Source organism: Cladosporium halotolerans (genome assembly GCF_011745625.1).
Source record: "Cladosporium halotolerans strain TM138-S3 chromosome Unknown Sca31, whole genome shotgun sequence".
In the NCBI taxonomy this organism is placed as follows: Eukaryota; Fungi; Ascomycota; class Dothideomycetes; order Cladosporiales; family Cladosporiaceae; genus Cladosporium; species Cladosporium halotolerans.
Window position 1 is genome coordinate 22,443 of NW_027191482.1, and position 12,103 is coordinate 34,545.

Below are 12,103 nucleotides of genomic sequence, written 5' to 3' on the forward strand. Positions count from 1 at the left end.
CAACAGTCACCATGCGCTTCTCCATCCTCCTCGCCTTGATCTTTGGCTTCATTGCTGCCTGCGCCTTTGGCCAGGATGATGCTCAGCGATCTGCCACCAACATCGTGGATCCTTCCGACGCCATGACCACACCCGCGCAGACTACTGCGGGTCTCATTCCAATTGCGACTTTGTCAGCCATGACAGGTGATCCTCTTTTCGCCTTTGTGTCCGCTGAAAATGTGTTGCACTCTCAATGGGTTACCGTCAGCAAGCTCGACCCGGTTAAGGTTTCCTCCGTTGCGTCCGCGATGCGCACCGCCTGGGATGCCGCATCTTCTGCCGTCGCCGCTACGGATGCCTCAGCTCGTGCGCACTGGGGCTCCTACATGTCTTCCATGGCAACCTGGGCTTCAAACAACCCCGCGGCAATCTCAGAATATGTCGAAATGAACTCCGCCCTGGGCTTGGACTTCGACCTTTATACGAGTGTCATCGGCTCCATGGTCCAGACCACGACCCCTGCTCCGTCGACCAGTGCCAACACGAGCACCGCTCCGATAACCAGCGACACCAAGAGCAGCCCCGCCAAGACTAGCGCTGCCTCAACAAACACCACCACAACTGTCACCAAGGAGACCACCAGCCTCAACACCTCCGGAGGCGCCAACTCCACCCAGTCCTCCTCGAGCAGCACCTCTGACGGCATGGCTCCGGCCACGGCATTCCCCTACGCCGCCGTCGGCGCCGGCTTCCTTCTTGTTGGCTGGCTCTAGGCGCCTCGACAACACGGCTTCACTCGTGCTGTTCGCTCTGGGCCACGGCCAGGAAGAGTCGAATTCAGTGGTTTCAGAAATTCTGATCGTTCCCGCCAATAGCGGAAGACCGCAGCTGCGGTATAATTAGACAAGACGTGCGAATCAAAACTTGCCTTACAATCTTTTATTCTCATGAACCTGCCTTGCTTGTGTCGCATGATTATAGGTTCGTGATGTTGCCATCGCATCATGTTCGCCTACTTGCTACTGGATCTTTTGCTGGATCTTCAGAAATCTCGAGTCAAAACCCTCGAGTCAACGCTCACTGCTCGTTCGTTCTGTTCCAAGGAAAGGAATTGAAAGTTCTTCAAACTCTGACATTGATCCATCACGTGCCCCAAATCGTTGACATTGCGAAACCAGACTTTTGACCACCTTTACGGTGATATCCATCATCACTCCACATCCCAATGCAAGATATCCGTGCAATCGACCAAGCTCGCAACTTTATCCTCAGACAACCCAAGAAGGCTGAGCTTCAGCATGGCTTCCGAGAACGCTTTTGCCCAAGATGCTGTTTCCATCGTCAGGCCTGTACATCGGTTTGTATCACTTGGTCCTACACTCACCTCCACTGTTCCCGAACTCAGTGTACGATTCACCCACATTAGTGCCCGGAACCGCCAAATTGACATCCGAAGCGAAACTCGCGGCTGCCGAGGACGTATTGCGATGCTGCGTCTGCGAGTAATACCCGTTATCCCACACTTGCGGTGTATCGTCTTGCGGGCCTGTGGCGATCAGCTTTCTATGCCTACCGGACACTTGAAATAGGCAAACGCTTACTGGCATACTTGACCCCGCTCTTCTGTTGCGCGAACGAGCGTGAGACGGTGTGCGCTCCCATCAACGCCGCCAGCTCGCGAGCGCTGATACCTTTGTCGGCGAAGAGTTGGACGATCGTTGCCTGGTCTGACCCTTGCCCGAATGCTTTTGGTAGCGTGCCTTCAGGCGCTGCTTCGGAGCTGTCCTCGCGGCCGATCATCTACGTAGTGGAAGAATTAGTAAATGCTCTTTGACTTCGAGGCCGCACAGATCGAAGGGCTGAGATAACTCACGGTTGTGATCACTGGCCCGAGACAAGAGCGAATCCCCATGTTCCCAGCAGCCTGCACGAAGTCCGCAGCGCCGACGCCTTGGTCTTTGTAATCATTCCACTTGCTCAGCATATACTCGCGGAAACCTTGCATCGGGTTGTGGTCTTCACGAGCGATCTCGACGTCGCTGAGGAGAAGGGAGCCGTCCGCGCCGCCGTTTGCGGGAGGGTAGGGGGAGTTCTTGGATGAGTAGCCACCTGTGAGAAACATCAGCCATGGTACATCTGCGGGAAAAGGTGGGACAGCGGCGTACCGGCATCATGGAATGAAAATCGTATGGCAGTACTAGCATAGCGACTGCACCCATTGAACTCTCGCCGAAAGTCTGCCGCAATATCGTACCATACTTGAGGGCAGGTGGACTGCAGTGCGCTTCTTTTCTCGTGCCCGAAGAAGGCTCTTCTCAGCAGGTAAAATGGATTGGCTACTGCAGTCTTTCCCATGACAACTGTGTTCAGTGTTCCTAAAAATCAGTCAGTAAGGATGCCTTGCATGGATCAAATCCTCCATTGCTTACCTAGTGCCATGGAGCGAGTGTCCAGACTGGCGTTGTAGAAAAAGGCGTGTGTGCATGCAAGAAACAGCGAAAAGGCGCGAAAGACGGATAAAGACTTCATGATGAACGCTGCGGTGAGGAATGGAGAGGAGAAAAGGAGGAACTGATGTCGTCGGCGCGAAGAATTGAAAGAAACATAATCATCACGAGCGACGATGCTGAGGGCAATGGCAAGATAAGATCGATACTCGACATCCTCACTGGCCTCTTTTCTTCGATACTACGCGGTTGCTCTGACCCCAAGACATGCATGCACAAAATTGCCATCAAGCGATGATGATTCAGCTCAAGCCCTCGGCGGCCTTATCATGTGAAGAGAGCAGGATTGATCCCAAGTGCCTGGTGCCTAACCACACGCCGTTGTATAGCAGGCGGGCATCTCCGGTCAAGCAGCTCACGCGCGGCTTTCTCAAGTTGGGCACGTCGGAAATCTGCTCGTATCAAGGTATTTAGAGGGTCCGCGTTGGCGTGTCTTCCATGCCGGCCGAGATGACCGCAAGCACGACGCAGGATTCGAGAAGTATTAGCCATCCTTCTCTAAGCCCAGGGTCGCCAAGGGCTTCGAAAGGGTCTAAATGGGAACGGTGATGTTGCAGCTGGCCACGATAGCAACACGTGCAACAGGGACCGGTCTGAGTTTCCGCCGGGCCGGGTGCAGGCATCGAACTCAATTGAGCATGTTATATAATACTAGGCCAGTCCCAACGTCCGAACTGAAAAAAAAAGGTGATGCAATTTGCAACTGACCAATAGAGACGCTGCTGTAAGAGAAAAGTGTCAGTGCACAGTATATTCCACAATCCTGCTATAGTCGATTCAGAGACCCGGAGGGCGAGTTCGTGATAAGGGTTCGTATTCCAAACTAACGCCACAACGCTGTGACATGCTGAATCACGTGAGACTTCATCTCAGTGTCTTGGCTGATTTATCCGGGCGGGCATGCTCGGTGTTGGCATATAAGCAGCAAAGGAGGGCAAAGCAGGTGTGGTGGTCAATGTGGACTGCTCCTGAAAAATGGGGCATTCAGCATCTGCGTCGCTACAACCCCAACCCTAACCCTGACAACCCTCCAGCGCGGCATGCAGCTGTATTCGTCGACCATCTACAGGTGACTAATCAATGCAGTGAGCCTGGAGTCCATGGAGCGGAACGCCGCATAAAGCCATTAAAGATGGCTATCAGGCAGTGACAGGCATTTTGAGTGCAGCTGTCAGCATGGACATCTTTCATTGGATCACCTACCGCTTGTGCTTGCACGTTGTTGCATTTTAGCGGTGGTGACTCCCATTCACGATGCAGTAAGATTTTGGTCGAAGAGCATGCTGGAAACCAACAGAATCTACAGACGTATTGAAGCGGTCACCGGAATAGCCCACGTGTGACAGCAGCGGCGTTCGATATGGCCCATATAAACACGAGACCTTGTCGTTCAGGACTTCCGACCTTCAGCGATCTCCAACAAAACAGTCCCCACTCAGCAGTCGAGCCCGACATTGCAAGTTCGTTTGCCGTCTCGCCTTTGATACACTTTCATTACTCACGTCGACGAGTAGTTCGGCAGTCACCCAACATCATGGTCTTCACCGTCATGGTCATGGCCCCACGCAAGGCCGGCGTCTCGCACGAAACATTCAAAAATCGCTACGAGCAGCACATGAGGATGATCGCGGACCTTAGCGGCGACGCAGTTCCGCTCTCGCACACGAGGTACTACCCTCTACACGATCATCTCACCGGCAAACCAAAGCTGCTGTTGGGCAATGAAGACGAAATGCCTTACTCTGTCGTCGTCCTGATGGAATTTGCAGATGAGCAAGCCTTCGGCAGGTTTTGTGCAGCTCTGGCAACCGAGGAAGCGAAGGCGAAGGTCGAAGCGGACGAAGCAGGGTTCTGGGAGCGAGAGGGGATGCAAGTCACGGTCGTTGAGGGACACGGAGGGCGCAGAGTTGAGTGATTAACAAATCGTAACATCATATACAAGACCAATATGTACTACGGCCTCACGAACGTAATCATTCTGCCCGAATGTCTCTCCCCGCATTGCACTCACTGCAGCGCCTTGGCCGCCGCAATCTCCTCGTGCTGCACGCTCTTCTTGCGCATAGCGTTGTTCTCCAAATCCGCCAGCGAAGACCTGCGCATGGCGCCCGCGCCATCCTCCTCGGCGGCGTCCTTGACGTCCTGGAAGCTGACGGTGGGGACGAAACCCTTGCTCTTCCAGGCCTTGGAGACCTTGGCGTAGAGCTCGTCGACCTGCTCGAGCGAGAGGCCCTTGGTCTCGTAAATCATGAAGTAGACGAAGGCGATGCAGATGAAGCAGAAGCCGCCCCAGACGAAGAAGACTTTGGACTGCAGGTTGGCGTTACCAGGGCCGGAGTCGACCATGTAGGGGGTAGCGTAGGCGATAGCCCAGTTCAGGAGCCAGTTGGAGGCGGTGGTCATCGAGAGGGACTTGGCGCGGACCTTCAGGGGGAAGATCTCGCCGGTGACGACCCAGGCGACGGGGCCCCAAGAGCAAGCGACTGGCGAGCTGTTAGTGGGAGCTCCGAAAAGATAAATGAAATGCGGAGACTTACAGAAGAAGATGTAGATGCAGACGAAAGCGATGAGAGCGCGCTGGGCAGCAAGGTTGTCAAGGCCGGCGCCGGTGCCGACACCAGCAACGATGAATTGGCAAGTAGCCATGCCGACGGCACCTGAGAGAGGTGTTAGTGAGAGGGTACAAGGCTTGAACCACGAGATTTTACTTACCGAAAAGCAAGAGCGGACGACGGCCCCAGGCCTCGACGAGGTACAGGCCAGGGAATGTGGAGGCGACGTTGACAGCAGAGGTGATCATGGAAACGACGAAGGAGTTCTTGATGCCGGAGCGGGTGAAGAACGAAGTGCCGTAGTAGAAAATGAAGTTCTGTATGAACCTGTTAGACATTGCTTGTAAGCCGGACGTCGAAGGTATCAGCTTACCACACCAGTGAGCTGCTGAAGTGCTTGGAGCAGGCAACCTGTCGCAAGGCGCTTGCCGAGGTTTCCACGGAAGCAGTCCAAGTATGTGGCCTTGCCCAAACTCATCTCGTACTCGTGGTTGGCGGTGATCTCGCCCAACTCCTCGACAAGGGCAGGGTGGTCAACGTCGAGTCTGCGAAGGGTGGCGAGAGACTTGGCTGCCTTCTCGGGCTTGCCACGCTTGATCCACATGCGAGGAGTCTCAGGCAGGACAAGCATGCCGAAGAAGATGATCAGGGCCCAGGCGAACTGGACGGCAATGGGGATGCGGTAGCTGCCGGTGTTGTCGTGGTTCTTGGTGGCGTTGTCGACAATGGCGGCAAGGAGAAGACCCTATGTATGTGTAAGCTCGCGGTGTACGAGTTTGATGGTGGGCGGAGATGCTCACGATAGTGATGGCCAATTGGTATGCGCCGACGACGGTACCACGAATCCACTTGGGTGCAGTCTCAGACTGGTAAAGTGGAATCAACGCTGAGACCATGCCGACACCGTAACCAGCAAAGAAACGGCCAGCTGTGAAGAGAGGGATGGCGACGGCAATGGTCTGCAGAACAACACCGAGGCAAAACACAACCATGGTGACCATAAGGCCAACTCTACGACCGAAGAAGTCTGCGGTAGGAGCTGCTGTGAGGGCGCCAACTGTCCAAAGAAGTCAGTCATCGTTCTGGGCGTCAAAATCCTTTTGTTGTTGAGCCTTACAGAAAGTTCCGGCAGACTATCAAACGTTAGCAATGTTTTTGGTCTAGCGAGATCTCATTCGGAGCTTACCAGAATGGAAACGATCAAAGACGATTGTGAAGCAGTAATGGCTGGGTTGCCGAACTCATCTACTGCGCCGGTAGAGAAAGTCTTGAGCCAGTAGGGCATGGCCAGAATGCCGCCGATGGTACCCGTATCATATCCAAACAGAACGCCACCGAATGCAACGAAAAGACCAACAGCGATGGCAGGCCATGCTGAACCAGCAGTGCCCGGAGGCGGTCTGAGGGTGATCGGCATACCGTGTCAACTACCAAGTGAACCGATTCTTCTCTTGATGTTGACGACCTCAAGTGGATTTGGAGTGTTGATTAAGCGCGATTCGTCGAATCCAGACGAGATGTGGAAGTGAGGTGAAGTTGCTCGCAAACAAAGCTGGGGAGTTCAAGAAGCACAAGGCAAATGATGCTGTATCACTCTACCAACACCGCGGGCACGGCGCTCTTTATGCCAGATGAATTGTGGGCATCCCCGAGGGGCACCACAGAGCACGTACCTCCGCAACCCCATGGGTTGAAGTCCCATGGTGATCCAGATTCTACGTCGGGAGAGCTAAAAGAAGACTAGCTTCGTACTGTGATCGGCCCTTCTTCTTAGCGCTCGCGCGTCTCACTGGCCTGCGAGAGCCGGAGTAGTCCAGACATCTGGGGATTGCGTGGAGAACCCCGCCGGAGACGGCTGCTGCCCGCAACTCTAGAAGTGAGATTGTCTTTTCCCTCATAAGCTTCTTGCCATGGAGTCCAGCTTGCCGACGATGTTCGCAGAGAGCAAACATGAAAAAATCTTTACCTTGGTAGTATTCCTAGTAGCCGGGTTCAGTCGTCATTCTCATGTAACAAGACCTGCCTTCTGGTAACGACAACCCCGGCGCCGGCTTCACTTCTGACATGCTCTTGACGCACGGGGCTCCCCAGCAAGCGGTGACCAGGGCCTGATTGGCACATACTCCAGCATGGGTGTCGTGCGCGAGGCAGAGCTACATCGAAGACGGCTAGCCCGCCTCCCACATGGTATGGACGGGAAGGTTGGGTGCAGGTTAAGCTTGGAGGGGTATGGCCAGTCGACGCTTGGTGAGGGTGTGGCGTGCATCGTCCGTCTGATCCGTGCGTCCAATCTCAGCCGGCCACTATGGCACTTTCGCCGTAGCGCGACAAGAAATGGCGCGGGCGAGTACCCGGACTCTGCGGCCAACGTGACCGGTTGCCACGCTCTCCCCTGCAAGTGGGCGGGAAGTCATTGGAGGTGTCGTGGTAGTCACGCTGAGAGACCCCGCGTGGCCTCAAACCCTCGCCCGAAGCTTCGGCGAGAACCTTTCAACTGCATGCAGAGCCGGATTACCGTGCAAGGTAGGCTTCTGGAACAAGAGGTTGGGAACTCCAACATCATGGCTGTGAGTACAAGCCGGAGTTGTGCATTTGTCTATGAACTTGCTGTCAAGAAAGACGAAGTCCTTCAAGTCTTGCTTGGCCCGGCCAAGGGAAGGCTTCGAACGGCTTGGCCGGTAATTGGTCTGCTTTCCCTGAAAGCTAGATCCTGGCCATCCACCACCCGTTGCGGCTGGCGCTCTTCACGATCGAATCGCAGCTTTTAGTCTTACCCTGCCATCAGCATGGTGGCAGTTTTGTGCAACTCTCAACGGTAAGTAGTCTCGGACTCCATCAACCCGAGCCCGCCCTCGAGCTCTCTAATTGTGCAAGAAATTGTCGGCACACCTGCTGCCAACTACCCGACGTTCTATGATGCTCGTGTATTTGCTTTCGGTGGTACTCCGGCGAGAAAGCGAGAGGTCCACGGTAAGTGCGGCGGAGGATGAGTCCAGACCGACGCCGCGACAAATTGACCCTAGAGCCTTACACACGCCACACAGCCACATGATGCTTCGAATACGTCGAGTTCGTCAGCCTTACGGGCAGAGCCAAAGAACTGCTCGCGTGCCGTTGTTGAGGTCGAGGCGTGACGAGGCGGTCGTGGCTTGCGGTCTGTATCTATGCATTACAATTGTCATTACTATATTCTATGGTTGCTTCTGTTGCGAAGCGCGTGTCTAAAACTTCGTTGTATGAACGTATTCCCATCTATCGGTTTTTGTCGTCACTTTTTGTTTTGTCGCGGCATCGTGCTTCCTTTTGTCTATTGCTTCGCCTTAACGCCATGCTCGGTCATCATCAGTTCGCCGTCCCTCTCCCTCTCGAGAGCCCGCACTTTCGCCTCGGGAATGGTCAGGCACTGGATTCCGAGGTACTCGCAGATCGCGTTGACGACCACGAAAGCCCAGCGGAAGTAGATGACCACGCTGATGAAGAAGTATGTCCAGAGGTATCCAACTTCGACTTTGGCAGAGACAGGTGAGAGGCCAATCAAGGGCAGCCAAGCGAGGACGGCGCCTCCACCGAGCGGTACCAGCAGAACGGTCCAGTAGGGGAAGGGCTGTCTGGTGAGATGTGCCAGAATGATTTTGGTGGTCATGCGACCAAAGACGAAGGACAGGGTCAGGCACAGAAGGACAAGGTGGTTGTCCGAGAGAATGTGCGAGTAGGGTGATCCGAGCCAGGCACACAGTGTGCCGACGAAGAAGAACATCGAGAACCACTCCAAGAAGAGAGGTGCGACTGACAGTCCCTTCGCGCGGCGTGCTTGCGCAACGTTAATGACGCAAGACGGCAAGTGAGCTGTGCAGAAGGCGAACAGAATGATGGGTACCCAAAGGTCGAGGAAGCTGGTCTCGCCCAAGAAGGCATCATAGCCGAAGAGCTTGGCCAAAGGCTCCGTCCAAAGTCCAGCGCCCCAGATGCCGCTTGCAGCCATGATCAGACTGGCGATGAGGAGGCCTTCGGTAGGGCCGTTGAAATAGCCCAGGTACAGGGTGTGCGTGTGGTACGTCTCCCATGTGCTGAAGAACATAGGCAGGCAAGGCACTATGGCTGTGAAAGCACCCAACCTCGTCGATCCAAGTCCCATGGCGCTAGCTTCGAGAAGCGAGGCGAGTGTGCAGTTCAGACTGTCAATGCCATGGTCGAAAAGCTCACCAAGGCCAGAAGAGGTACCGGTGCGGCGGGCTTGCTTGCCGTCAATGTTGTCCATGGTGCTGTATGCCCACACTCCAAGTGCGTAGCAATAGCACACCCAAGCCTGCTTAGGGCCGAGGAGGTCCGGGTCCATAAGCTCCAAAAGGCCGACATTGAAGATGATGCAGAAGAAACCCAGCAAGGTCACCATATTAGGTGCCAGCCATAACGGCAGAAACTCCACGCAAAAATTCCACTGAGCATTACTGTTAGTATGTGGTAGCTGGTAGCATAGGGTTTCCGTGAATTTGGAGGCGTACGTAGTGTTTCAGAACATGCTGGGAAATTGGCGACTTATCCACCGAGGAGTACTTGTACGTCCGGAAATGCCTGAGGGCATCGTCCGACACGCACTCCTTCTGCGCGTTGCCTATCATTTCCGTCAGAGAGTTCATCGTGTCGTCGCTATCGCAGAGGCATCAAAGTCGTGCAAGGTAACGCGTAAGAACTTTGAATTCTTTCGCGAAATGCAGATCAGGGGGCACCGACTTCTCTTCTGGGGCATTTTTCGGCCGAGCGCTCGTCTACGGTCGCTAGTGTGAAGCACGCACAACCCGGCTCATCCGCTCACTCATATAACATCAGACGCGTGGAGGGGGATGCGTCAAAACAGAAACGAGGCCGCGTGTGAAGGAGTCTGGAGAAATTGTTGGAGGGACTGGGATCTGCAGGTTGTGCCTGAAGTACCGGGGTCGTCAAGCCAAGGTTGAGCCCCTCACGCCTCATCGTGCAGCTGCGGTGTACACGACGTCGGGATGCTCGCCTTGCCATTGGCTGCATCGCTTCTGCTCATGCACTGACATGTGATCGAGCCGCAATGCAAAAAATACAACAAATAATCCACCTCAATTCAGGATTGTATGCTATGTACCAGGGCGGACCATTCCCCTTTCACCGCTTGACATTCGGATCCAGGATCAAACGGTCAGACTACCTCCGACACGTGTCGTCGCCACCAAACAAGAGCTTGAAACCTTAGCAACTCTGAACAAGCTTCTTTGCTTCATGTCGTGGCACCATGAAATGATTTACAGGCACAACAAGCTTGCCGCAAACGCGCCCAGGCTTGTTTTGCGTACTACTGATACCCATCAGAACCCGCGACTTTGATCCTTGTCGTAAATTCCGGATTAACCAGCGGGTTGTGCAGCTCCGCGATGGTGCTCATACACGCCGCCGCAGGATCTCCAGAAGCAGCCAGGCTTGTAGCCAGACCTCCAGCCCAATATTCGTTTCCTGGAAAGGCGTTCCCATCCCACGCGTAGCTCAAAACCAGTAGCTCGTCTCCCTCCAATTTCTCCGCGGGATCACGATGACTGAATATCACCTGAATGCCCTTCCTGGCCCCAATGTCTGTGACTTCCTGCTTCACCTCTGCGCGAAGCTTGTCAATGTAGGCGAACTCGACCGTTCCAATACACGCCAGCTCCAGCTCTGCAATCGCTGCCCCAAAAGCTGAGACATACCATTCGTGCTGCCGGGGCTCGTACTCCCAGGCTCCCAGCCCGAGTCCGACGACATACGCCCACGCCTTCGTATCCGCTTCTCTGGCACGGGCATTCGACTCTAGAAGGAACAAGTCTGCCGTCACGCGGATCCGCGCCTTGTACATTGGCACGTCGAATTGAGCAGCGAAATCTCGCGTGGCACCGAGAAAAGCCTGAATCATAGAGCTGACCATGGGGTCTGGGGAAAAAAGTATATCCTTGTCGCTCATGGGCGGAGGCATGATATGCACGGAGTCCATGCGATGCTCTCGCTCGAAGCGAGCACCCGCAAGGCCGATGATGATGCCTCGCTCCTGATGTGGCTCTTCGGGTTTGAGGCGAGCCATGTTGTAGCGATTGCCGGTGTTGATGAAGTAGGAGGGTCCACTGACTCCGAGTAGGGATGAGAGCATGATTTCGTCGTAGCTAAGGTAGTCTTGCAGGGACAAGTGCCTGTTGAGGTGCTGAAGGGGGGTGCCGTTGCGATCCCACTCATAGTTCCCATAGCTCAGTCTTGTGCCATCGCGGAGCACCGTGTAGTCTTCAGCGCCCAGGAAGGTGAGCGGACGTGCCTGGATCAGGCGGACGACGAGCTGGCGCCAGTCGAGCGAGACGTAGAGCGCCTGCTCGTAGGCAGACCCATAGGTACGCTTGTACGTGAGGAAGGCATCCAGAAGCTGGGGGTAGCGGGGATGGATGAGGATGTGAGTCGCTCTTGCGTCTGAAGCGATGCTGTCGGCTGGAAAGTTGGCGGTGCTGCTGGTCTTGGTAGGTGGCTTTAAGACCAAGTTATCTAGTGTCAAAGACACGGCATCACTACTGCCAGACATGGCTTCTGCGATGAAGTGGCGTTATTGTCTCTGGTGATGGTCAGGGGAGAACCTTTTCGCTGAGCCAGGTCAAGAAGCGCGAGTACGCACAGGTACGCGCAGGGAAGGAACCTCATTCACCGGTCTCCAGGCATCAGTTCCAAAGTCAACTCGAGTCCTCACACCATCTCCTTCACCTGCGTATGATTCACTAGGCAACAAGAAAAGACACAACGATCGAACCTACTATGAGCTTGTACTACGCCGACGCAGTTGACTCATCAGAGCGTCAATAATAAATACCATGAGAATATCAGGTTCGCGAACGTGTTCATGACCCAGGCTTCCATGATTCTGTATATCGCAAGATTAAGCTTCGCGCTAGCGAGTCATGTACTCGCAGCAACTTTCACATCATCGCAAAGCTATCGCGTGGCACTACCACCCGCAAGTCTCTCGGAGGCCACTTCTTCTACTCTACACCAGACCGACATACACGGCTCGTTCGCCCAATAGCGGACTCA

General features: G+C 54.6%; 6 protein-coding genes across 6 annotated transcripts; 2 read left to right on the top strand and 4 right to left on the bottom strand.

The window, feature by feature from the left end:
• Nucleotides 1-11: 11 nt before the first annotated feature.
• Nucleotides 12-755, top strand: WHR41_07101 (uncharacterized protein; the record flags this gene model as incomplete). The annotated part of the gene is made up of 1 exon (XM_069375706.1): nucleotides 12-755. The coding sequence occupies one exon, from the start codon at nucleotides 12-14 to the stop codon at nucleotides 753-755; it is 744 nt and encodes a 247-aa protein (XP_069226896.1).
• Nucleotides 756-1,192: 437 nt separating this feature from the next.
• On the bottom strand, nucleotides 1,193-2,511 carry WHR41_07102 (uncharacterized protein; the record flags this gene model as incomplete). The annotated part of the gene is made up of 6 exons (XM_069375707.1): nucleotides 1,193-1,311; nucleotides 1,367-1,528; nucleotides 1,584-1,782; nucleotides 1,856-2,091; nucleotides 2,148-2,357; nucleotides 2,412-2,511. 6 exons carry the CDS (start codon nucleotides 2,509-2,511, stop codon nucleotides 1,193-1,195), a joined length of 1,026 nt encoding a protein of 341 aa, XP_069226893.1.
• Nucleotides 2,512-4,023: 1,512 nt separating this feature from the next.
• Nucleotides 4,024-4,404, top strand: WHR41_07103 (uncharacterized protein; the record flags this gene model as incomplete). Its single annotated transcript, XM_069375708.1, has 1 exon — nucleotides 4,024-4,404. The coding sequence occupies one exon, from the start codon at nucleotides 4,024-4,026 to the stop codon at nucleotides 4,402-4,404; it is 381 nt and encodes a 126-aa protein (XP_069226894.1).
• WHR41_07104 (uncharacterized protein) lies at nucleotides 4,397-6,774 on the bottom strand. Its single transcript, XM_069375709.1, has 7 exons — nucleotides 6,228-6,774; nucleotides 6,159-6,174; nucleotides 5,842-6,098; nucleotides 5,415-5,786; nucleotides 5,202-5,358; nucleotides 5,027-5,146; nucleotides 4,397-4,972 (listed from the first exon to the last, which is right to left on the bottom strand). Exons 1-7 carry the CDS (start codon nucleotides 6,456-6,458, stop codon nucleotides 4,497-4,499), a joined length of 1,629 nt encoding a protein of 542 aa, XP_069226899.1. The 5' UTR covers nucleotides 6,459-6,774; the 3' UTR covers nucleotides 4,397-4,496.
• A 1,416-nt stretch (nucleotides 6,775-8,190) lies between these two features.
• Nucleotides 8,191-9,963, bottom strand: WHR41_07105 (uncharacterized protein). Its single transcript, XM_069375710.1, has 3 exons — nucleotides 9,773-9,963; nucleotides 9,544-9,653; nucleotides 8,191-9,479 (listed from the first exon to the last, which is right to left on the bottom strand). The coding sequence occupies exons 1-3, from the start codon at nucleotides 9,786-9,788 to the stop codon at nucleotides 8,349-8,351; spliced, it is 1,257 nt and encodes a 418-aa protein (XP_069226900.1). The 5' UTR covers nucleotides 9,789-9,963; the 3' UTR covers nucleotides 8,191-8,348.
• A 398-nt stretch (nucleotides 9,964-10,361) lies between these two features.
• WHR41_07106 (uncharacterized protein) lies at nucleotides 10,362-11,600 on the bottom strand (the record flags this gene model as incomplete). The annotated part of the gene is made up of 1 exon (XM_069375711.1): nucleotides 10,362-11,600. The coding sequence occupies one exon, from the start codon at nucleotides 11,598-11,600 to the stop codon at nucleotides 10,362-10,364; it is 1,239 nt and encodes a 412-aa protein (XP_069226897.1).
• Between the last annotated feature and the right edge of the window lie 503 nt (nucleotides 11,601-12,103).

Coding starts and splice junctions, on each gene's coding strand:
- WHR41_07104 (XM_069375709.1), bottom strand. CDS start 6,458: ATGCCGATCACCCTCAGACCGCCTCCGGGCACTGCTGGTTCAGCATGG. Junction 5,787..5,841: donor ACCAATTGGCCATCACTATC/GTGAGCATCTCC, acceptor ACACATACATAG/GGTCTTCTCCTTGCCGCCAT. Junction 5,359..5,414: donor TTCAGCAGCTCACTGGTGTG/GTAAGCTGATAC, acceptor AGGTTCATACAG/AACTTCATTTTCTACTACGG.
- WHR41_07105 (XM_069375710.1), bottom strand. Junction 9,480..9,543: donor AGCATGTTCTGAAACACTAC/GTACGCCTCCAA, acceptor AGTAATGCTCAG/TGGAATTTTTGCGTGGAGTT.